This window comes from Aspergillus wentii (assembly GCF_001890725.1).
Source record: "Aspergillus wentii DTO 134E9 unplaced genomic scaffold ASPWEscaffold_1, whole genome shotgun sequence".
NCBI lineage: Eukaryota > Fungi > Ascomycota > Eurotiomycetes > Eurotiales > Aspergillaceae > Aspergillus > Aspergillus wentii.
Window position 1 is genome coordinate 4,355,614 of NW_024467832.1, and position 23,414 is coordinate 4,379,027.

General features: G+C 48.2%; 10 protein-coding genes across 10 annotated transcripts; 7 read left to right on the top strand and 3 right to left on the bottom strand.

The window, feature by feature from the left end:
• Position 1: 1 nt before the first annotated feature.
• Positions 2-1,555, bottom strand: ASPWEDRAFT_280209 (uncharacterized protein). Its single transcript, XM_040833081.1, has 3 exons — positions 1,260-1,555; positions 525-1,194; positions 2-440 (listed from the first exon to the last, which is right to left on the bottom strand). Exons 1-3 carry the CDS (start codon positions 1,365-1,367, stop codon positions 367-369), a joined length of 852 nt encoding a protein of 283 aa, XP_040695337.1. The 5' UTR covers positions 1,368-1,555; the 3' UTR covers positions 2-366.
• A 1,495-nt stretch (positions 1,556-3,050) lies between these two features.
• ASPWEDRAFT_48193 (putative transcription factor RfeG) lies at positions 3,051-4,037 on the bottom strand (the record flags this gene model as incomplete). The annotated part of the gene is made up of 3 exons (XM_040837072.1): positions 3,051-3,701; positions 3,778-3,822; positions 3,891-4,037. 3 exons carry the CDS (start codon positions 4,035-4,037, stop codon positions 3,051-3,053), a joined length of 843 nt encoding a protein of 280 aa, XP_040695338.1.
• Positions 4,038-5,455: 1,418 nt separating this feature from the next.
• ASPWEDRAFT_280184 (uncharacterized protein) lies at positions 5,456-6,333 on the top strand. Its single transcript, XM_040833080.1, has one exon. The coding sequence runs from the start codon at positions 5,838-5,840 to the stop codon at positions 6,282-6,284; it is 447 nt and encodes a 148-aa protein (XP_040695339.1). The 5' UTR covers positions 5,456-5,837; the 3' UTR covers positions 6,285-6,333.
• Positions 6,174-6,697, bottom strand: ASPWEDRAFT_35262 (uncharacterized protein). The gene has a single exon (XM_040834190.1). The coding sequence runs from the start codon at positions 6,600-6,602 to the stop codon at positions 6,384-6,386; it is 219 nt and encodes a 72-aa protein (XP_040695340.1). The 5' UTR covers positions 6,603-6,697; the 3' UTR covers positions 6,174-6,383.
• Positions 6,698-8,074: 1,377 nt separating this feature from the next.
• Positions 8,075-10,860, top strand: ASPWEDRAFT_167672 (uncharacterized protein; the record flags this gene model as incomplete). The annotated part of the gene is made up of 5 exons (XM_040830181.1): positions 8,075-8,894; positions 8,941-9,783; positions 9,869-10,502; positions 10,570-10,639; positions 10,708-10,860. The coding sequence occupies 5 exons, from the start codon at positions 8,075-8,077 to the stop codon at positions 10,858-10,860; spliced, it is 2,520 nt and encodes an 839-aa protein (XP_040695341.1).
• A 51-nt stretch (positions 10,861-10,911) lies between these two features.
• On the top strand, positions 10,912-12,883 carry ASPWEDRAFT_167673 (uncharacterized protein; the record flags this gene model as incomplete). The annotated part of the gene is made up of 4 exons (XM_040830182.1): positions 10,912-10,989; positions 11,043-11,455; positions 11,508-12,336; positions 12,524-12,883. The coding sequence occupies 4 exons, from the start codon at positions 10,912-10,914 to the stop codon at positions 12,881-12,883; spliced, it is 1,680 nt and encodes a 559-aa protein (XP_040695342.1).
• Positions 12,884-13,136: 253 nt separating this feature from the next.
• On the top strand, positions 13,137-15,436 carry ASPWEDRAFT_35267 (DNA-directed DNA polymerase eta). Its single transcript, XM_040834191.1, has one exon. The coding sequence runs from the start codon at positions 13,269-13,271 to the stop codon at positions 15,294-15,296; it is 2,028 nt and encodes a 675-aa protein (XP_040695343.1). The 5' UTR covers positions 13,137-13,268; the 3' UTR covers positions 15,297-15,436.
• Positions 15,437-15,647: 211 nt separating this feature from the next.
• Positions 15,648-16,595, top strand: ASPWEDRAFT_167675 (uncharacterized protein; the record flags this gene model as incomplete). Its single annotated transcript, XM_040830183.1, has 2 exons — positions 15,648-16,005; positions 16,063-16,595. 2 exons carry the CDS (start codon positions 15,648-15,650, stop codon positions 16,593-16,595), a joined length of 891 nt encoding a protein of 296 aa, XP_040695344.1.
• A 537-nt stretch (positions 16,596-17,132) lies between these two features.
• ASPWEDRAFT_48197 (uncharacterized protein) lies at positions 17,133-18,056 on the top strand (the record flags this gene model as incomplete). Its single annotated transcript, XM_040837073.1, has 4 exons — positions 17,133-17,479; positions 17,540-17,698; positions 17,751-17,821; positions 17,881-18,056. 4 exons carry the CDS (start codon positions 17,133-17,135, stop codon positions 18,054-18,056), a joined length of 753 nt encoding a protein of 250 aa, XP_040695345.1.
• Positions 18,057-18,796: 740 nt separating this feature from the next.
• On the top strand, positions 18,797-21,525 carry ASPWEDRAFT_23739 (uncharacterized protein; the record flags this gene model as incomplete). Its single annotated transcript, XM_040832523.1, has 3 exons — positions 18,797-20,631; positions 20,680-21,208; positions 21,265-21,525. The coding sequence occupies 3 exons, from the start codon at positions 18,797-18,799 to the stop codon at positions 21,523-21,525; spliced, it is 2,625 nt and encodes an 874-aa protein (XP_040695346.1).
• Positions 21,526-23,414: the final 1,889 nt, after the last annotated feature.

Genomic DNA, 23,414 nt, shown 5'->3' on the forward strand with positions numbered 1-23,414 from the left:
AACTCCTTATCTCGTAACCAAAAAAAAGGTCACATAAAAGACTCCTTGCAATGCAAATAACCCATGTCGAGCTAGCAAAAGGCGAAACCAAACCTCAATCACTCACGAACTGGTATCATCCAAGGATATGGATGTCGAGAAGGGAAGCAGCGACAGTGATAGTCCCTACATCCCCTCCAAGACATCCCGCACCGAGGGATCCCAACCCCCAAGTATCTCTTCCAACCGCTTCATCGACCAAAACCCCGCCACTACCAGCTCCTGCAGTGAAGCGCTCGTGAAATCATTCATGCCCTCCATATCATCCGGCCTGACCCTCCAAACCAGATCCTCATCATCGACTTCACAGCACGTCAAATATGGCAACTAAGCCATGGTTTTTGAACCCTGCCAATGCGTCCGATTCACCATCAACGGCATCACAAATTGCTTCATTTCCTCTTTAAACTCGGTCAGTACGTGCGGAACATGGCCCACATCCCTCCTGGTTAATTGGACGTTATTAATAAAGCGCACTTGCTCACCTGTATTCAAGTATCGATCCCCGCCTGTCGCGATGGCACGGTAGAATTCGGCTCCGCCATCGTCAGCGTTATGTGCGTGTCTTTTGTATACTTTATGGCAAACCCACTGTCTGTATACGAGCGCTGCTGCTTGCGTCTGTCTTTCCTCGATGGGTACGGTGTCCCCGTCCTTGTTTGTAAGTACGATGTCGGTAGGGTAATGGGCTAGGATGGTGTTGTTAATGGCGATTTTGCGTTGGAGGAGATTGAAGAATTTGATGTCGCAGAGTCTATGGATCCAGGGTGGAAGGCAGCTGCGCTGTTCTTGGGATATTTTGGTCCAATTTCCAACGAGATGGACGATGGTGTCTTTGAGGATATCCGCGGACTGAATTCGGTCTGCCAGACATGTCCAATTGATCGGGAGCTTGGGTATGGAGTTGTAGAGTTTCTGGTCGGGAACGAGCGCGTTGGTGATGGCTCCACTGATGAAATTGCTCGCTTGGATGGTATGCGCTATATCGAACAGCCCGCAGCCGAGTGTCGGTACATTGTCGATGCCAAAAGCGTATAGATCCGGGCTGATACCGTAGAAGGACTTGAAAATGTCCAACCAGTGGCTGCAGGTCGTTTCCGGCCAGGGAGGAGATACAGCTACGTTTTCTACTTGCCGGACGAAATCGGCAATTACCTATCGCACTATCAGCACTTACTCCAACACATCTTGAAAGGTGAATTGCATGCATGCATACATACATGAACTTCCAAAACCCCATGCCTAGACCTCTCCGACTTAACTAACACCAATTCAATATACGGAAGATCATCGCCATCATCGTCATCATCGTTATTATCGTCCAGCATCTTCTACATATCGCGAGCTTTTGCGAGAACAGCCTTGAAGAACCCCGAGTGTCTAGATAGAACCTGCGAATGAAACTGGTAGTGTTCTGAGGATATGGTGATGCCGACATCGCCGTCTGGGAAGTATGGGAAGCCAAAGAAGAAGGGCAAGGGGCGTTCAAGGGCCATTTTCTTTTCTCTGTTTTTGTAAACAGATATGTGAGGGAGGGTTTATTGAATATTCAAGTAGATAGTAGATACAAGTTGATAAGATAGACTGCCAAAAAGGTAGGATTGAGATGAGTCGACTGCATGTTGAGGTTTTTGTAGGAAGGAAGCAATTACGGCCACAATGACATTCGCATATCTTGCAAGTTTCATCTTGACAATCTGCTTCAATGAAAATATCAATCTGCTTTGACATGTTTTGTATGAGCAGTCTTTGTTGTCTTCGTTTTGAAAGAGAACATGACACAATGAACCGGAAGCCCTGCCAAAGAGATGGATGGTATGGTATGGTACAAAGGAACCGACCTAGTCAGTCAACAAGAGAAGTAATGTTTCGTAAGTTGAAAGCAAGTTTTGTGAAACGGCATTGTGTGGAACGGTACATTGTCCAAATTATGAGCAAGGATGCTGGTGGAGTAGTCGATTATAAGTGGTTTATAAGTGCATAGTCATTCAAATCCAAGGGACCAAGATGGGATCAAAGATGCACGCATCCAGGATGTTCCAACGGTGGCAATTCCCGATAGATATCCGGAGATGGCAGATCCAGCACGGTGCCTGGGGAATAAAAGGATAATGCCCCGAACGCATCGATAAGGGAAAACGGGGGGTAAGTAGAACTTTCAATGATGATTTATTAAGAAGCTTTCGAGACCGCAGGCCAGTGTCAAAACCATTGAACACCCAGAGAAAATAAGAACGCCGTATAGTATGCTCATATCTACATGTAGCTCGTGGACAGCATCAGTGTGTATCGAAGCCCCTGACTGATGCAACATGAAATCAGCTGGATGCTCCCGCAAAGACTCAACATGGCTGTGAGAAATAATCCAAAGCACCTCTCAAACCAAAAAATAGAAAATGAAAAGGATACAGAAAAAGAGACAAAAGCACCTGTACACCGTGAAACAACCAAAAGAATATAGGCATATACTGCCAACAGGAGATGAGTGTAGCCAAAACCGGGATTAGAACAATAGAAAGCCAAAAATCCGCCTTTTCATCACCCCGTCACACAAGAGCAAGAGGTTGGTCAACCTCTTCAAGCAAGGTGACCACAAAAAAAAGATCGAAGCAAATGGCCAGATATGGAGCGAGCACCAGTCAGCAATATCTGCAAAGGTGCTTAGCAGATTCCAACGGAATCAACCAAGGCCAGCTTGAATGGCATCCATCAAAAGGGATCCGGACTTCCTAGGATTCTGGCTCCACTGGAAGGCATTTTGATATCAAATAAAACATAATTTATCCGGTCTAATATCCCTGGATAGAGATTTGAAGATTTTGGTCCAAAAAAAGAAAAATTGTAGGAAAAAAAATTGAAGAAGAGACGCATGAAAAAAATTGCTTTTTTTCAAAACATTATCGTCAAGTTCTTCTTTCCAAAAGTGATTGTGATCCCGGGGCACCAGAAAGGTTGTAATTAAATCCGGGAGTTCTCCAATAACTCGGTTAAGTAATATTAGAAAATATCCTCTACCGAGGCCGGCGAGGCTGGGTCTCTCTGGCCGGTTGTGGCCTAGGGTTGCGGTCAGGGTATGTTGCCGAGTCGGGAGTATATCTAGGGTCCATTCCTATCCGGGGGTCTGGGGCTGTAGTGGCAGGGTAAGGCATTCCAGAGGTCACAGGGGAATAGTCTGGCTCGGCATCATAACCAGGCCCAGTATATCTAGGGGCGTTGTTTCTCCCAGCATCGTAGGCATAAGGCGCGTTGCTCGTGTATGTGTATGTTGGGTGCATATCAGCAGTGACTGCCGGCTGGCTTGGAGCAGAGTAGGGAATCTGGGGAGGGTAGGTATTCTGACTTGATCCAAAGGGCGAGTGACTGGTTGGGTAGGTAGGTTGAGTTGGGTACGGTGGACTCTGGGTCGCACTGTATGGGTGGCTCTGGGGATAGTCCATGTATGGTGGCTGAGCAGGGGGAACACTGTAAGTGGGAGGAGATGGTCCTGGCTGCGGGCGCCCTTCATGCATCGCAGAGCCCGAGTAGCTTGCTGAAACTGGAGGGGGCTGTGAGATGCTGTAGTCTTGTTGGATATAGCTGCCTCGGGGATAGCCTTGGTCAGCCCGACGCGACACATCTGCCTCCCAGCGAGCAGAGTCGGCCTTGAGATCAGCAATCATTTCCTGTAGCGCAGTCGAGTCAGCTTCAAATTCTATACATCACATCACAAGATCCCTCCATAAAAGTGCCTCGACTTACAGATGTGAGATTCCGGTAGGCACGAATGAAAAATCCCTGACGACCCTGTTTGCAAGTCAGTAAGAATTCAAGGGGGAGTAAACAGTATTTTCAAAGAGATTCGGAAGGCAGACATTATGGTTTCCAGGTCTTACGAGCGCATCATTTCCAAGGTAGCGGCAAATGTCTGCTTGGATGACTTCCCGGCTGATACCATCGCCGGGAATGAAATACTCATTTTGACGCTCCGGGCGTGCATCATATCCGTGGCGTCCAGTCATTGTGTCCAGGGAGAGTAAAAAAGGTCACCGGTATTAAGAGATTAATCACAATAGGGATCCAAGTGGCCACAATTCAAAAGTCCGGAGATGTTATAGGAATAGCCGAGGTCCAGGAAATGGGAGAGATTGCCGGCAGAAAGGAATTCTTTGGGTTGATTGGAAGAAGAAAAGTACAGTTCTATTAAGACTGTGTCCAGGAAAATCCAGGGCTGGTAATGAAAGCTAATTCGACTTTTTTTTTTCTCCTTTTTTTCTTTCTTTTTTGTCTTTTGTCTTTCTCTTTTGTGCACACACAAACGCAACGCAATGCAGAATAGGCAGGGCGTCAATAATCCAGGGAGGGTCCAGGTCTGGTCACTTTGCTTCAAGTCCGGGCGAACGAATTATCCAGGGGTTGATCAAGAAAACTGTTCAACAGAAAAAAGAAAAATCCTCAAGAGGTTTCTTTCCAGCAGAGAAGGGAAGAGTTGTTGTGGTTGTTGAAGAATCGAAGGAGGATTCAAGGAAATAAAAGCGTTGATGGGAGGGGCAACCAGGAAGATAGATCCTTTTCCACGGGGGGGGCTCTCCTCTTTTTGTCCAAGAGAATAAGTGTATTTTCCAACACTTATTGAACACAGAGGTCTGCGTGAATTAATATCCCTTTTATATTTCCAACTGGCCGGGAAAAAAAAAAAAAGCCAGAGTAATCCAGGGAGTTAAGGAAGAGAGGGAGGGGTGGGGGGAGAAGGGAGGCCGAAAGAGATGGGAGAGAAAGAGAGGAAAGGAAGAGAGAGGAGAGTCAGAGAAGACGGGGAGATAAGAAAGAAAAGACGACGCAGGGAAGATCGGGCGTGAGGAAGAGAAAGCGTGAAAAGAAAGAAGAGGGGGGGCGAAGGAAAACGAGGGTGTTGTGGGCTCTGAATGAGTCGAAGCGGTTGGCTTGGGCGGTTGGGCCGGTTTTCCCTTTGGGCTGGTGTCTGGTGCCACGCCGACTCCACCGCTGATTGGCTGTAGAGGTCATCAGAAGCACAATGACAGAGGAGTGGCCAGAGCATGCATATCGACTAATAGGGCTTAGAAGAGAAGGAAAGGCTGAGGGGGGGGGCGACAGAGTGCAGAATATTCTCTAGCCGCCGTGGATCAACATGAGACAAAGAAAGATGCAAATGTTTCTACGAGAGTCCAATGGGAGACTGGTTCATATCGTCGTTCAATAGTGATGCTGCCATCGATCTGCCCTCATTTCAACCATTCCCAGCCTTCATTATTTTCGTGTTGTAGTAAGTAGTCTTTTTTTTTGTTTTTGTTTATTATGAGATGCTCGGTTTCTCCGCTTTGGACCCATCGTGGTACCACGGGTCCAGGAGTATTATTCGTTCCCAAAGTGTGGGACAGGAGGGCGGTGATATCAAAGCAGTCATGGCCACCACATGAACAGGCCGGTGTAGCCTCACTATTGGTACTCTGCTGAGTGATGCTGATGATGATGCTATGCTTTTGCACTTTTCAGCTGAAAGGACAGTCCTCCAGCCTCCCAGCAGGAGGCAAAAAATAAAATAATCTGATCATGACCGCATCTGGTCGACAGGCCCTGGTGTATGGCTTGGTTTGATTTTGGGTATCCCTGTATGAGTCAGTAGTGTGACCTCAGTTTTCTTTCCAAGGCTCTTTTCGTAGGCAGAAAACAGAGCAACGCAACGCAACGCAAAAGAAAAAAAATCATAGCCAGATGACAGAAACGGACGAGATTCTCATCGAAGTTTCAATAATAACATGTCCAGTCCATGAAAATACCCCGAGATGGACGCATATTATTAGATGTTTGGAGGGGGGGTTGACTCACAGCCCACCGTGAGGAGATGCCATCCCCGTCTGCCAACACATCAGCTCTTCTTCTGCAGCGGAACTGGATGGAAGCAGCTCCAATCCGTCTGGCTGGCTGTTCAGCCAATCACAGTGCTGCATTCCCTTGCCACGGACTCGCTGTTGGGCACAAATGCAGTTCGGGTATGCATGCCTGATTCCGCTCCAGGCTCCAAGGCATCAAGGCTCCAAGGCCGCCATCGTACTTTGCTTTCTTTTCCCGCGGCTGTTGGAGATCTTCGCTTCGCTTGCCACAGTACTTTTGTTTTTTTCTTTTTTTTTTTTTTTTTTTTTTTTTTTCGCTCGTTGGATTTCTACAAATTCGCCTCCCTCGCACGGATTCGAGTTTGGCTGATTTTCAGTCGATCGGAGGCAACATATTATTGCGGTGTGCTGATATGAGGGCAATGTGCAGTGCATCGATATCAGCATCCCACATGCACACCATGACGTCTGGCGCTGTAAGTCCAGCGGTGAGACGCAACGCCTCGTCCTGCTTGCTCAAATAACATCAGACCAGGTGTCCTTTTCCTGTATCTTAGTGCGGATAGAATGTTCGATTACGTGCTGTCTAAGCTGAGTAGGCTTTTTCCAGAGAGAATTAGTGAACCTAGAAACTTGTAGTTCGACACTACAATAAGGCCGTACGAGATGATGATGAATAAGCTCAGGCATCATTAGGTACTCTATAGAAGAGTATCTATTATGTCCAATGGGCATATTTTCTGTATGACTAAATATGGGCATGTGAAGGTTCTTCAGACCAGAGGCAAGCAGAGATAGAGGATATAGGATAGAGAGGAATTGGACGTTGCAATGCATAGAACTACTTATATCATCATCTCAGATTGATCAAGAGCTATCTTCATAACTCCTTATTAGTGTTGAGGATTCGATAATATATCTTGTGGCATAGGATTGGTTAAGATGGTGATATATATATTCGCCTTCACTCAAAATTATGTATGAAGATAAATTTATATATCCAGATAATGACTTCATACAAAGTCACCAAAGCTGCCCTTAACATGCTAACAGTGTTGTGTGCGCACCTGCTGTATTACTGAATCTGTTCCTAGTCAAAACCATCTGTGCAGTGCTTGAAAACAGGTATGGGTACTTCCCATACTGATCTCCCAGCTCAAGTGGGAGTCAAGGCAGCCCATCTTGGATAAGATCCGTAGCATTAGAAAAGAAGGAAATGGAAGTTTCTTCAACAATCATGTCCCTGATTGGGAGAATAACCTGGGTGCCAACCTGTATGATGGGAGGAATTGCCATGGTAGTCTGGATAGGTAAATATGAAGTTATTCAGATAAAATAAACACATGAAGCGCAGAAAGGAGAAAGCAATCTAATTGGTCAAGCATGCCCAAACTGATCAAACACAGATGCTGATCGGTCAGTGCGGTCTATAGATGGGACGGCATTATTTGATGTCTTCAGTGGGAGCAATTCAGCAGAATCCAAGTATGCGAAACTGCCCGTACTGCCATGCTCCAATGTCATCCCATTGATCCAGTGATTCGTTTATATAAGGGTTTGGCTGTTTGCAGAATTGGAGGTCAGACTGTCAAGATGCCTTCTCTGATAATATTGGCTCTTCTACAAGTTACAACAGATCCATGATGTGGAGTGATGTCGCATCAATTTGATGTCATGAAGCACTACTGTATCTAGATGAACCACTCACTGTCTCTAGTGCGTTACCAGATCTTGATTCCCAAGCGTTTGGGCTCAGCACTATATCTAAAGTGGTTACCTTCTCTCGTATAGTTTGCATGCTACTGGCTGGATCGACACTACACTTAAGTGGGGTGCGATTTTAGCGAGTATCGTGAAGACTTTGACGCGATTATTTCCAATGAGGAGCAGAATTACCAGATGATACTCTGTCTACCGCCTCTTCTGAGCGAGGGGTTTCTGTATCTGTGGGAAATTAGACTTTCTTAGTGGTGGTTGATGGGATGAAATGAGACCAGCATTGGTTGATATCGTATGCTAGATCAGCAACTACTCCAGTCACTCTGGGACCCTTTTGTATCGGCCTGGCAATACAGTACGGCTTCTTCCATGGACTTGGTAATATTACCCAGGCCCATTATATATGGCGAACACACTCAGAAAAGACCAGTATTGCTTTCATATACTCAATTGGTTCTAGTCAGATTGTTTCCCTAGGCCAGCTCACCATGTCGACTCCCATTGCTATCTGTGGTATCGGATTGAGGCTTCCAGGTGGCATCTCAACCCCAGCTCAGCTCTGGGACTTTCTCCTGGAGAAGAAGAATGCGAAATCCCGAGTCCCCGAGAGTCGATATAATGTTTCCAGCTACTATTCCAAGTCTGGAGGAAACGGTGTGATCAAAACAGAGCATGGGTATTTCCTGGATGACAACCTTGCTGCCCTTGATACCAGTTTCTTCAGCTTTACCAAGGTGGAACTGGAGGCGGTTGACCCTCAGCAACGCTTGCTGCTTGAAGTGGTTCGGGAGTGTTTGGAAAGTGCCGGCGAAGTTGACTACAGAGGCAAGGATATCGGTTGTTTTGTGGGATCTTATGGCGATGACTGGATCCAAAACCTCTTTCACGACCCCCAGATGTATTCCAAGTATCCATTGATGGTTGGTGGTGATTTTTCCATTCCCAACCGCATCTTGTACGAGTATGATCTTCGTGGACCCAGTATGATGATCCGCACCGCGTGCTCTTCAGCCACTGTCGGTCTGCATGAGGCATGCCTGGCCATACAGAGAGGAGAGTGCTCAGCGGCGATTGTCGGAGGCTGCAACCTTGTCATGTCCCCTACTATGACTGCTATCATGTCGCGAAAGGAGTTCTCTCGAATGACGCCACCTCCAAGACCTTTGATGCCGACGCTGATGGATATGGCCGTGGAGAGGCCATCAATGCCATCTATATCAAACCATTGGCAGATGCCATTTGTGATGGAAACCAATAAGAGCTGTTATCAGGGGCACTGCAACAAACTGCGATGGCAAAACCAGTGGAGTGAATGTTCCTAGCGCCCTTGCTCAGGAGAATGTAATACGCAAAGCATATGCCGCTGCTGGAATCGACGACATCTCGGACACTCCATTTGTGGAGTGTCACGGGACCGGGACTGCGGTTGGGGACCCCATCGAAGTGGCAGCCATTGCCAACACATTTGGGGATAGAGGCATTTACATTGGCGCTGTCAAGCCGAATATTGGACACTCTGAAGGTGCATCTGGTCTTACCTCACTTATCAAGGCAGTGCTAGCCCTGGAGAATCAGGTCGTCCCCCCAAACATTAACTTCAACACACCAAACCCCAGGATCCCCTTCGCAGAAAAGAAGTTAACAGTCCCCGTTGAGTCAACTCCATGGCCTCAGGATCGTGATGTCAGAATCAGCGTGAACAGTTTTGGTATGGGGGGAGTTAATGCCCACGTTGTCCTTGAGTCTGCTGAAAGCTTCACTCCTCCCTGTTCACCAACAGAAGCTACTGCCAAAGCGGTGTCATTGCTGGTATTTTCAGCCAACACCTCCAGTTCCCTCCATCGCTTGATGGACGAGCATCAGCAATACCTGCAGATCCACCCTGACTCTTTGGCTAACATGGCCTACACTCTGGGGGTAAGACGAGAGCACTTGCCATTCCGCGCAGCGTCCATCGTACGGCAGGGCTCGTCTATAGCTGTTACGACGCAGATGACGAAGAGTTCCTCATCACCGCCAAAGGTGGTCTTCGTGTTTACTGGTCAAGGTGCTCAATGGCCTGGGGTGGGAGTTGCACTTTACAAATCCAATCCAACATTTAGACGATCCATTTTAGGGTTGGAAGAAATCTTGTGCACTCTACCACAAGCCCCTACCTGGTCCATAATCGATGAGATGATGAATCCAGTCGAAAAGAGTAACCTTCACAAAGCCAGCTATGCGCAACCTATCTGCACTGCAGTACAGATCGGGCTTGTTGACACTCTAACTCGAACTTGGAGTCACTCCATACGCGGTCGTCGGCCACTCATCCGGTGAGCTTGCGGCAGCTTATACAGCCGGTAAACTGACTGCACGAGAAGCCTTTATTTTTGCATTTTATCGTGGTGTTCTGTCTGAGCATGTCAAGAAGACTGGAGGCATGGCGGCTGTAGGAATGTGTAAAGAGGAAACCAATCAATTCTTGGTTCCTGGAGTGGCCATTGCCTGCGACAACTCACCATCCAGTGTTACAATCTCAGGTGATCTAGAGGAGCTGGTGAACGTCATACAAGCAATCAAAAAACCACGACCAGATGTATTGGTCCGACAACTGAAGGTTGATTTGGCGTATCATTCCCCCCACATGAAAGATCTCGGGGACACATATCGTTCTCATATGGAGTGCTTTGCCACAAACTCCTCAACCGCACGTTCACCTCCCGTCCACTTCTACTCAAGCGTCACTGGAACTTGTTTGGATGACTCTGCTACTCTGGGCCCTCAGTACTGGCAGTCCAACCTTGAATCGCCTGTTCTCTTCCGTACCGCAATCCAAGGGCTCATATCTGATAACAATGGTCAATTCCTGTTCTTAGAGATCGGTCTCCATTCGGCGCTCTCTGGCCCAACTTGGTCGAAGGGATTTGGAAAGCCGTGATCCTATAATGACATTGACTGTGGGGTCATATGGTACCCTGGATTCACTCACAGGAGCTGCTAGCGTCAATGAGAATGTTATACAAGACGATCAAGTCGAAATTGAGGTAGATACCGTCGGGGTTAACTTCAAGGTACGCTATATATACACACCCACCAGAACTTCTGCCCCGCGCTAAAAGGTTGCTGATACTTGTACCAGGACGTACTCGTCACTCTAGGTATTGTAAATGTAGCGGACAATAGACTAGGTCTAGAGGCCACAGGGGTTGTACGCAAGGCTCAAAAGTGCGCGATCTTTCCCCCGGAGACCGTGTCTTTGCAGTCGGTGCAGGATGTTTTGCAACAAAGATAGTCGTATCTTCTACACAGTGTACAAAGATCCCAGATCATCTATCATTGCAAGATGCCGCAACCATGCCTCTCATTTTTGGAACAGTGTATCTACTCTCTCATTGACATTGGACAACTGGAAAGGTCCCAGGTACGTGTAAGTTTACCTGATTGACAGGAGAGCCACGCTTATGTTCATAGTAGACTGTCCTTATCCACGCTGCATCCGGGGGTGTAGGGATTGCTGCCATCCAGATCTGCCAAATGCTTGGAGCGACCATTTACGCAACCGTAGGCAGCGACGAGAAAGCCGAACATCTCATGAAAACCTATACTATTCCACGAGAGCATATATTTAATTCTCGAGATTCCTCATTCCTCCCTGGAGTAATGAAGGCAACCAATGGCCGCGGTGTTGATATCGTGCTGAACTCGCTTTCTGGAGAGCTGTTCCGTGCTTCATGTGAATGTGTCACTGACTGTGGTAAATTGATAGACCTTACTAAAAAAGATCGTCCCAGGGGTGCACAGCCTGCTATGCTGTTGCGCTCAAACGCTGTGTATGCAGCTGTCGATTTGACGGATTATGTCAGGCTAAGGCCAGAGAAATGCAAACAGTATGTTCGCAGATCCTTATGTCCTGGCCCCAATGCTAACGTACAATGCCAGACTTCTCCAGAGGATTTTAGGCCTCTACACACAAGGTTATATCTGCCCTGTTCGTCCGGTTCAGACATTTGCGGCAGACTCAGTGGTCGGTTGCCTCCGATATATGCAGAGCGGCCGGCATGTTGGCAAACTCCGGATCTCATTCAATAGCCCGGGGAAGCAGCTAGAGCCCTCATTCCCTCAAGAGTCTATGACTTTCCGCAGTGACGCTACCTATCTGCTCGTAGGGGGCTTAGGAGGGCTGGGTAAGGGAATCGCACGGTGGATGGCCGAACATAATGTGAAAAACTTGATGTTTTTGTCTCGAAGCGCAGGGGCTACTGTGCCAAACCAAGAGCTTTTCTGTGAGCTCGAGAGTCAAGGGTGTTCCGTAACTGTTGTCCAAGGAAACATCTGCAATGTGACTGATGTTGAAACTGCGATTTCATCGGCACCAATGCCACTGAAGGGAATTATCAATCTTTCCATGGTGCTAGAAGATAAATCGCTACTGCAGATGTCTCTGGACGAATGGAACACTGCCACAGGACCAAAAGTGCAAGGCACTTGGAATTTGCACAAGGTGTCCGCGGGTCTCGACCTTGACTTCTTTATGCTTCTCAGCTCCATGTGTGGTATTCTTGGTATGCCTGGTCAGGCCAGCTACGCTTCAGCAAACACATTTATGGACTCATTTGTCCAATATCGTCACAGTCTTGGCTTGCTTGCATCTGTCATCGACCTTGGTGCAGTTGACGGCATTGGTCACGTTGCTGACAACCCGCAAGTCCTGGAACGTTCCAAGTGGATGAAGCACCTCATCATGAGCCAGGAAGAGCTATTTAGCACTGTAACTGTTGCAATAAGTCGGAGTCTCCCATCTCAGGATGAGACGGAGTATTCTGGCTACACGAATCCCGCTCAGATAATGACTGGGTTCCGCAACACGACAACGGCGAGCGCGGCAGATTCATTTAATGGCAATACATTATTTTTTTGATGGCCGCTTAGCGACATACTTGAATAACAACACTGAGGAAAATGTCATTGATCAATCGACGGGTCAAAATCAACTGAGCCATTTTGTTGCTGCGGTAGCCGCGGAGCCCAGCAATTTAACCGAGCCTTCTGCTGGTGAATTTATTTCCAAGCAGATCGCGCACTATGTCTTCGATCTCATGTTGAAGCCCGTCGATGATGATTCCGAGATTGACCTCTCGCGCTCACTGTCCGATGTTGGTGTTGATAGTCTTGCTGCGGTAGAAGTACGATCTTGGTTGAAGTCCACCATTGGACTCGACATCAGTGTCCTGGAAATCATGTCATTGGCTAGCTTTGTTGCACTTGGAGATCTCGCACTTCGGGGACTGAGGCAGAGGTTTGCCTCGAAAGAATAAAGGGAAGGAAGAGAAGCATCCCCGCTTGGGAATTTGAATTGCTTGCGATCACGTTTACCGTACTGTTACCATGAAGCAAAACTTCGACAATATTGGATACATAATGTATCTCGAAAGCACAAGTCGTTCAAGTGAAGAATTGAATTGAACGTTGTTGAAAGTACTGGGTTGATGTCACTGTAGACAGTAAGCCAGACAAGCTAACCCCTTTCGGCGTAGAGCCGTGGACCAACTCATCCCCACCATGGAATTCCAGCTTCACGTTTTTGAATCTCTCGCAATGATTTCCATACCGCAAGCAATTGGTAGTCTACACTGAGAATACCGTGATACACTCACGATACCCCCTTCCAATGAGATCCGCCATGACTGTATCACCCTCGAGATGTCGCGCTCTTCCCCGGAACCTTTCCTCGCCTCGTCCTCCCCCGGCGATTCCCTGAAACCCCAATCTCGCTACACCTATCGTCAATTACAACTTCTTCGCCAGAACTCGACCGCGTGCCCATTGCGCGTTATTGCCCACGTCGATCTCGATGCCTTTTACGCTCAATGTGAGATGGTCCGTCTGGGGACGGAACGCACGACGCCCCTTGCTGTTCGACAATGGGACTCGCTCATTGCCGTGAACTACCCCGCCCGATCGTCTGGGATTAGCAGAATGATTTCTGCGGCTGAGGCGCGGAAGCTCTGTCCGAATATTGTATTACAGCATGTTGCGACCTTTCGAGAAGGCGAGGGTGGGAGATGGGCGTATAGGGATGACTCGTTCAAAAATATTAGCACGGATAAGGTCTCGCTGGATCCATACCGGGCAGAATCACGGAAAATATTGAGTGTGATGAAGGAGGAACTGTCGCGATGGCATGCGGATTTGGTCGGCGATGAATCCGTGCATGGGCAGATACAACCTGCTGGTCTTGAGAAAGCTAGTGTGGATGAGGTTTTCATTGACCTGTCGTCTTTGGTATTTGGGGTTCTGCTTCGAAGGTATCCGGAATTGCGAGCATCGCATGGTAGTGATGAAAAAGTGGCGTTGTTGCCTCATCCGCCGACAACGGCGTTGGAGTGGAATGCTGAGGACTGTCTGGTTGACTTGGACGAGAAAGAGACTGAAGTCGATGACCCTGACTGGGACGATCTTGCTATGCTTATAGGGTCAGAGATTGTTCGGTCAGTTCGGGCAGCCATTTGGGACAGACTCACTTATACCTGTTCTGCGGGAATTGCGAGGAACAAGATGATGGCGAAGCTTGGGAGCGGCTGTAACAAGCCGAATAAACAAACAGTTATTCGAAACCGAGCAGTCCAGAACTTTCTTGGAGGATTCAAATTCACCAAAATTCGGATGCTCGGAGGCAAGTTAGGAGATCAGGTATCTGCGTTCTTTGGAACAGAGCAGGTTAATGATCTTCTCAACGTTCCCCTTGAACAGTTTCGGGCCAAGCTAGACGATGATACCGCTGCTTGGCTATATGGCATTATCCGTGGAGACGACAGAAGTGAAGTCAATCCCAGAACGCAAATAAAGTCTATGCTGTCAGCCAAGTCGTTTAGGCCAAGTATAAACTCCGCTGAGCAGGCAGATAGATGGCTACGCATCTTTGCCGCTGACATATACGGTCGCCTAGTTCAGGATGGGGTGCTTGAGAATAGACGCCGTCCAAAAACGATCACTCTGCATCATAGGCAAAATGCTCAAGTCAGATCTCGTTCGATGCCAATTCCAGGCTCGAAACATGTCGACGAGATGGTGCTCTTCGAGCTTGGTAAAACTCTGCTTCGACAGGTCATGGATGATGCGCGTGCGTGGCCTTGTGCGAATCTCTCGTTAAGCGTTGGCGGGTTCGAAGATGGTGTCACCAAAAATCAAGCAATTGATGGGTTTCTACTTCGTGGAGCTCACGCTAAGACTTTGGGTCATTCTACGAGAGAGCTGGATGATGAACCAATGGCAGAAAAACAACCTGATGGGAAGCGCAGGAAAGTTGAAGATAACAAAGGTATAAGGCAATTCTTCACCAAACCGCCGGATGTTGACAAGGCTCCATCTCAGCTCGCTGAGACAACGGCCGAAGAATCACAAATATATGATCCAGAAACAGGACACTCGGCAGATCGTGTCGAAAGCCATGGTCCTATGTCTCCTTCCGAAGATACCGTGGATCACTATTCGGATATTCCGCTAGGACTATACACCTGCAGCCAGTGCGGCAAATCAATACCAGAATATGAAAAGAATGAACACGACGACTGGCATTTCGCTAAAGAGCTGGAAAACGAAGAAAGACAAGCAGCGAGAAGCTCTCAGCAGACATCACGTCCGATAGCTACTTCGGGTCCGTCTCGTAGCCGAGGCGGTCGTGGTCGTGGTAAGCCGGAGAAAGGGCAGATGCGACTTACTTTTGGGTAGAGCTACTATGTACAAATTGAATAATTGTATACCGACATCTTATAGCATATACTGTACTGTTATTTCTCGGACGTTTATAACTGCTTGTCTTACTCCTGTTGTTAATAAGCGGTCATTGATATCGCCACACTAGGGCTGAGCCCCAGATCATGATGTGGCTGACTGAAGTGGTCAGCTCAGCTGTCAGCATCCATCTGGGAATACTACTACACAAGTGCGAAACGGCATATATAAGGCTCAATGTACATGCTGAAGAGCTGCTGAGAGCACGCTGTGGTAGTGAAACTTGATTTTTTTTTTTTTTTTCAAAGTGACTAGGCTGACGCGGGAAACAGATGCAGCTATATCAACATGGAGCACATGTTCATTCATGTCAAAAAGCCGGGAGATGCCCTCAATTTAGCAAAAGGATCTCCAGTTCGATCGCACGTGGCTCGTCAGCAGTGGAAAAGCCATAATGAACAGCGATTGCTAGCTGCATCTTCGACGGCTGTGAGACGGGAGGAATTCCTTCCGATCCGTGTCGAATTAGACTGTTCAGCCCTGCAACCGAAAGGTGGTGATCCTGCAATAGCATCAAGTCAAGAAATTGTCAATCCTCATAGTGACTTTCTTTCAATACCGCCCTTAATAGGCGGGTTTCGGGTCGATCCGTTCAGATCCTACCCAATCCCATGGAGACCTTTTATCCCGCCACTCGTGGACCATTGTAAGGATCATATACACAGATCTCCGATGCGTGAGACTAACAGGACTGTTACATCAGATCTGGGAACCATGGCAGTTGACATCCCCGAGCTCGACCAGCCGGGAAACCGGGGACTACTCCGAACGAGCTGGTTCCCACTAGTGATGACCGAGCCATGCCTGTTCCTGGTCATCGTGCTGCTTGCGGCATCAAACTATGCATCCGTGCACCAAACCTCCATGGATCTGAAACTTAATCTCCTCAGTCTGCGATGCGAAGCTGTGAACTCGATCAACCGCGCCTTGGACGATCGACATGGTGCCGTAGACGACGCGCTAGTGGGCGCAATAGCTAAAATGGCAAGCTACGAAGCCATGTTTGGCGATCTGGATAATTACAGCGTGCATATGCAGGGCCTTCGGCAAGTCGTCGGGCTACGCGGTGGTTTGCCATCGCTCGGTCTGAATGGTTTGCTTCGTCGGATGGTGGTTTGGATCGATCGCAACGGAGCCTTTCTTAATGGATCGTCGCTATATTTCCCCGGTGCTACTTTTGCTCCTGGTCAACCATTGCCTGATCCTAACCCTGGCCACTTTCTGGGAGCTTCCTAGTCGACCCTTTCGGAATTCATAGATACCCCCGAGCATAATCACACGGAGTCAAGCGGAAATAACGGATTTTTTCGAATTTAAGCTCTATCTTCTCTTCCATATGAATCATCCACATATCCAGATGGATCCCGTCACTACCCGCCATTACCGCTTTCGTCAGTTGCTGCCATTTAGGGTTCCAAACATTCCCGATTAAGGCATCACATCAGCCCCACCACAGCAGATCTCCGACATTCAGCCAATCACATCTTCATATGTGACATATTTTTCGTCATCGACAGCCTGAAATGCTCCACTCTTCCCTTCTGGGATAACGCATCCTAAGCCAATCTAAACTGCTGGCGGCCAATCACAGCCGATTCTGGCTTGTCTCATCTGTGAGCAGTTCAGCTGAAGTTCAGCTGAAGGTGGGATGGAACACATACGCAATCATGAGCGGGGGATAAATAGAGCACAATGGTTCTCCAGAGAGCTCTAAAGATCCTTCATCAATCCTCTTCATTTACAACGCTTGAATAATTCAACTTTCAAACCACCATGTCTCTCACTGGAAAGGTCGCTCTCGTCACTGGAGGCGCAAAGAACCTGGGCGCTGAGATCGCCCGCCAACTGGCCGCTGAAGGTGCCAGTCTGTCCCTCCACTACAACTCGGCCAGCTCCAAGAACGATGCCACTCAGCTGGAAGCTGAGCTGAAGCAGAAATTCCCCTCGTCCAAGGTCGCCTTCTACCAGGGCGATTTGACCTCTGCTGCGGCCGTCACCAAGCTGTTCAAGGATACTGTGCAGGAGTTCGGAAAGGTTGACATTGTTGTCAACACGGTCGGCAAGGTCCTCAAGAAGCCCATTGGCGAGATTAGTGAGGAGGAATATGACTCTATGTTTGCGTATGTCGCTCTGTTCTATACTGTCTAGTATCTACGATGGCTGATCTGATTGATTCTTAGGATCAACTCCAAGGCTGCTTTCTTCATCCTGAAAGAGGCTGCTGCCCATGTGTCGGATGGTGGTAAGATCATCTCGATTGTCACTGCTCTGCTGGGCGCTTTCACCGGCTTCTACACCTCTTATGCCGGAAGCAAGGCGCCAGTTGAGCACTTCACTCGGTAAGAACTCTTGGTCTGTGATAGAAGATCCTTATACTGATATATCCAACAGTGGTGTCTGCAAGGAACTGCAAGGTCGTCGCGTCAGCGTCAACTGTGTCGCACCGGGTCCTATGGACACTCGTGAGTTGCCTCTATCTTGACTATATCTGAGACAAACGACTAATCGTTTTCATTTATAGCATTCTTCTACCCCCAGGAGTCTCCCGAGGCCGTCGAATTCCACAAGGCCAACGGTATGGGCGGACGTCTTACCGAGGTCAGCGATATTGCGCCCATTGTCAAGTTCCTGTGCACTGAAGGGACCTGGATTACTGGTCAAACCCTCTTTGCCAATGGTGGATACACAACTCGGTAAAGGATTGAAGATAGCCATGGGTTATGGTGGGACGAACCTCGTCTGATGGATGATGACATCAGTATAACCATGAAATATTCTCTATGATGTTTATATTATAATGAAAGTTATGAATTTATCATTTCGATTCGAATGTACAGCCTTGTTATTCTGGTGATGATGGATACGATGATGTAAAGACAGAAATATATATCAAAGCTAATCCCATCATCGACCCACGGGTCAAATGAGCCAAATTAAGCTTAATAGAAATATCCGAGAAGGTACATGCATATCAAAATAAATCCTCATCCTCCTGTCTTGTCATAAAACGTGCGAATATCGCGTGGAAAATCGCTCCCACCCAGCCCGGAGTGTGACATCAGCTGCCGCGGGGTCGACAACAACTCCTCGTCACCGAATGCTGCTTTTCGCTTCCTGGACAACAAATGAACAAATCAGCCCTGAACACCTGCATACGGGCCTCGACTTGATCGCCCTCATTGGATGCGTGTTTATTTCTCGTCCTATCTCTGACTCGTGCCCTTTCTTCCACGCAGTTGCTGCTTTTCTATCGAATGGGATGTTTCCCAACCGACTTATTCCACGGCGGAATTATTCACAGCCAGCCCACACAAATAATATCTCGTCATTGAATCTCGCTGCATCGTCCATTTAACTACTCTTAACTCTATCCGAATCTATCGATAATTTATTTCCCATCTAACCCACACCGCCACGTTGCACATTATCGGTTGGTCATGCCTCGACGACCCCCTCGTGAGTATTACGAGGAGGAAGTCAAAAAAGCAGCCGCAGAAGGCCCGCGAGATCGAGATCGCCATTCCCACCGCTCAAGACGCCAGCGCATCGTCGACGATGACTCCGACTTCCGCCGTCGATTGTCCGTCCCTCCCCTGGAGGAGTTGGAACGGCTCAATCTTCGTGCTCCATCCCCGCCCGATTTCACGCGTGAGAGTTTCGGGAGTCAGAGAGAGAGAGGCCCTGGCCCTGGCCCTACCATGACTATGAGACGGGAGAAGGAGAGGGAGGAGAAAAAGAAGAAGAAGCCGGATATGGCACCACCGCCGCCGCCACCACAACCACCACAGCCACCATCACTACATCCTCGGGAGAGAGTTAGAAGGGAGAGGGATGAACGGGTGTTCCGGGGTCGACCGCGACGGCTTAGGGAAGCTGAGAGTGACGAGTCGAGCTCAGAAGAGGAGGAGAGTAAGAGTGGTTTGACGGATTATTCGGACGATGATGGGATGTTTGCGAGGAAGAGGGAGGCTGCGATGCCGCCGCCTCCTCCTCCACCGGCACCACCACCGTTGGAATATGATAGTGATGAGGAGTTTGAACGACGAAAGAAAGCTCCGAGATTTGCGAGGCCTCCGACGTCGCCGTCTGTACCAACGCCGATGGGATTTGACAGTGACGATGAATTCGAACGGCGTACAAAGAGAGTTCCGAGAAATGGAATGCCGCCACCACCGCCGCCACCAGAAGCACCACCGTTGGGATTTGACAGCGATGATATATTTGAACGGCGTACTAAAAGGGCCCCGAGGGCTGCGATGCCACCGCCGCCTCCAGCAGCACCATCGCCAATGGCATACCATAGTGATGAGGAATTTGGACGACGTGGTAAGAAAGTTCCCAGGTCTACAATGCCTCCACCACCGCCGCCGTCTGTACCGCCACCGATAGCATACGATAGTGATGAAGAATTTGGTCGACGTGGTAGGAAAGCTCCGAGATCTGCGATGCCTCCGCCGCCGCCATCTGCACCAACGCCGATGGAATACGATAGCGATGAGGAATTCGAGCGCCGTGATAAAAGAGCGCCGAGGAAAGGGATGCCGGCACCAGCAGCACCGCAATTGGGATACGACAGCGACGATGAGTTTGAACGGCGTATCAAGGGAGTCCCGAAGTCTGCGATGCCACCTGCACCACCTCCGCCTGCTCCTCCGGGAGCATATTATAGCGATGATGAATTCGACCGACGTGATAAGGGACCTCCGCCTCCGAGTGCAATGCCGCCAGAATTGGATCATGGAATTGGAGCTTTCTTCCCTGGGCCTCCTCGCAGGGACAGTACCAGAGGGGGTTACGAAAGAGGACATCCAAGGGATCAGGGCATGTTTCGTCCTTTGGAACGCCCTCATATGGAAGTGCGGCGACCTGCAACTCTCGATTCTACAGAAACTACGGATGGTGATGATAGTGATGACAGCGATGATGAAGAAGAGGAAGAGGAGGAAGAAGAACATCCTGCCGTTCAAAAAGACCGACGAGGACCTAGCAAAAAGGAGGAAATCGAGAAGATAATCAAGATGCAAGAGACGTCATCATCGTCATCATCTGAAGAAGAGCCGCCTGCTAGAATGTCTCGATCTGCTCGAATGCCGCCAAAGCATCGAGATGCAGCCCCTCGCAGAGCTGTAGATGAGGGTACGGATCTTGCTGACCTGCACAACCGACTCGACAGAAATACTAATGTCTCGCTAGATGAATGGACTCTACCTCACGTTCCCACCCCGGAACTTCATTCACCAAGTAGCTTTGAGGAGCTGGAGACCCATCACCGGTAGGTAAATACGGATTGATGGTTTACATGTCCGCTAACGGGATCTAGAAGCGCACCTCCCCTCCGCGAGGTCGTTGTTGAGCGACGAAAAGACGGCACTCCCCCTGTACGCCACATATCACCAGAGCCATTGTCCCAGCGAGGAAACGGGGGTGTCAACATCGCCCACGCTCTACCCCAACCCCTTGATCGCGAACGAGACCTGGTGATTCTAGAACGAGAACAACACCGACGGAATAAAGATCTGCAAGAGGAAGTTGACCTCGTCCGGGGAGATCTTAGCCGACGCCCCGAGCACTTTTATTCCGAAGTCGGTAGCTCTAGTCAGGAGAGACGGCGGCGACGCAAAGGAGAGCGGAAGCCCAAGGTTATCGCGGAAGACACCGAAGAGACGGAAGATGACGCGGATCGCAAAGGAGGCAAGGTCGGACGACGATATATCGGAGTCAAGAGCCGACAAGAACGACTGTGGACGGAAATAACAAAGGACCTTGTGGTGAAGGAAGCGATCGAGCGGGTAGGATATGAATATGACGAGACGGAGCTATACTACTACATATTTTCGTACCTTCAATATGTGAGTTCAACCATGTCCATCACGGGCGATGAGTGTCCAGATCTAACAGCCTGCAGGAGGATATCTCCGCTCTCGTTGAGCTGTCCGAAGAGATTCGCCGTGCCCGTCGGAGGCGAATCCATGAGATCCAACGCGAGCGCGCTTCCTTGCCTCCTCCCCCACTGGCACCAATAGCCGATAAACCAGGCTCCCTATTAGTCGAGCAGCCCCCGCCGCCCCGGTATTGGCCTCGGAGAGAGCACTGGATGCCGGAGCGGGAAATGATTCTAGACGACAGTCGGCGGCGACTCCCTCCCGGGCGATCCGGAAGATGGTAAAAGCTTTGATCAAGTGTTATGTTTCAGCATGTTTTTCTTTCCTTTTTTCTTATTTATTCATGAATCATGAGAGTTCTGTGCTGGTTATATGTGATAGAATAAGCAGCTGATTCGAAGCCCGATGTTTACGTTGGGCCGAAGCTGTAAGGGAGGACCTTACAGACAGACAGCTTTACAGATGATGCCACGAATGTACGGAGTATTATGATCCATATGCAAGATCCACAGGGGTAAAAAAAAAATCAAGGAAGAGTCCAGAGCGATTCACGAAGTACTATTCTAAGTTCTTTTTTCTGGTCAAGCAGAATAGCCTTGCGGTCAGTTAATGACCTACTCAACGGAGGGCGATCGTCTCCTATATTTGACAACTGATATATATAGCGAAATCTGGATCTGGACTGGAGGAGAATAGAATGAAGGTCTGGACAGAGCGACACGGACAAAGCCATAGCCATAGCGAAAAGGCCAAGTAGGTCTAGAGCGCAAACGAAGTGGCAAAACTGGATTTGAAGCTCAGACGCAAGCAGAAAGAAAGGTTGTTTCACACGGGGCTGGATGATTGGTCATTATGGGGATGGATGTTATTATGGTGGAGTGTGTGTATGCACCTATGTACGCATACCCATTTATTATACAGAGTACATACATACAGAACAGTCAGACTCATCCCTGTGTTGGAGATCGATCATTTCAGTATAATATGTGCATAACAAAAATGACTTATTATGATAGATCTGTTGTTGGTGGTTTGAAGTGGATATGGAATAAATCAATAATTGCCTTGTTAGGGATGTTTTTGTTTTCTATACATAGCAATGTGTACCCAGTATTATTAGTATTCCAAAATTAGGTACACAAAACAAACGGGAAATTGGGTTGACTTTTTTTTTGGTTGTTTTCTTTCCAGCCACAAAAGTCAAGGGAAATTTGTTTACCACGAGTTGATATTTATATTCGATATTATATTGATTGTTAAATATAGATGGATGTTAATCGAGTTGCTATGTGGAATGTAGAATGTAGATAATAGGATGTGGTGTTATTGGTCAAGCTAAGATCGGCAGGATTCTCGGTGATAAACAAACTTCTATATATACTCGGTACTCTACACAGTATGTACTCTGTAGCAGTGTAGCGACAGAGGAGCTTGTAATAAGCATGCTAATTAACAGGATACGGATAGTAAAATAATAATAATAATCAGGTTAATATCCAAGTGGCAGGAAACCGGATGCTAGGTTATCTACTAGGTTGTCTCAGACGCTGCCGATGCGTGGATGGGCTGGTCAGTGGGACTCAGCCACAGTATTACATACATACAGTACAGTACAGTACCATACCGTATGTAACATTCTAGGTGTGTTCGATGTCATCGATGGAGCTGTGCAGTTACCCCTGGGGGTCATCGCAATTTGCCACCAGGTACAGTGGAGAGAGTTATTCGATATTTATGATGATGACAATGATGAGAGAATATTTTATATAAGTAACTGAGTAAGTAATATTCAGTATGCTCAGCTTTCATCAGCTCAGGCTGTGATAAGCGGGGTTTTGTTGTCTTCCAAGCTACCGATCGTTGGCGTCATTGGGTTATCTTCCCCTCATTCATCAGCACTATTCCTACAGAGTGGCTATGGAGATGCTATGGATATGAATATGAGATGAGATGATGGCTCATGATCCCAGTATTAGAAGATCATGAAGATCCTGTAGATGATTTTCAGTAAGCAGTCGATCATCTTATTTGATCTTATTCAACATTCAACATTGTCGAATAATATACCCCCCAATTCATAGCATCCCGACAGAAAACTCAACAGAATGGGATGGCTGATGGCGATGCCACACAGACATCGGCTAGTGCGGGGGCGAGGGAAAAAGCAACGGAA

What these genes read in the sequence shown, in the direction of transcription:
- ASPWEDRAFT_35262 (XM_040834190.1), bottom strand. Translation starts at nt 6,602, where the DNA reads ATGCCCATTGGACATAATAGATACTCTTCTATAGAGTACCTAATGATG.
- ASPWEDRAFT_280209 (XM_040833081.1), bottom strand. Translation starts at nt 1,367, where the DNA reads ATGCTGGACGATAATAACGATGATGACGATGATGGCGATGATCTTCCG. An exon ending in ATGGGGTTTTGGAAGTTCAT is followed by an intron (nt 1,195 to 1,259) that starts GTATGTATGCAT and finishes ATAGTGCGATAG; the next exon opens with GTAATTGCCGATTTCGTCCG. An exon ending in GGATCGATACTTGAATACAG is followed by an intron (nt 441 to 524) that starts GTGAGCAAGTGC and finishes CCGAGTTTAAAG; the next exon opens with AGGAAATGAAGCAATTTGTG.
- ASPWEDRAFT_35267 (XM_040834191.1), top strand. Translation starts at nt 13,269, where the DNA reads ATGTCGCGCTCTTCCCCGGAACCTTTCCTCGCCTCGTCCTCCCCCGGC.
- ASPWEDRAFT_280184 (XM_040833080.1), top strand. Translation starts at nt 5,838, where the DNA reads ATGTTTGGAGGGGGGGTTGACTCACAGCCCACCGTGAGGAGATGCCAT.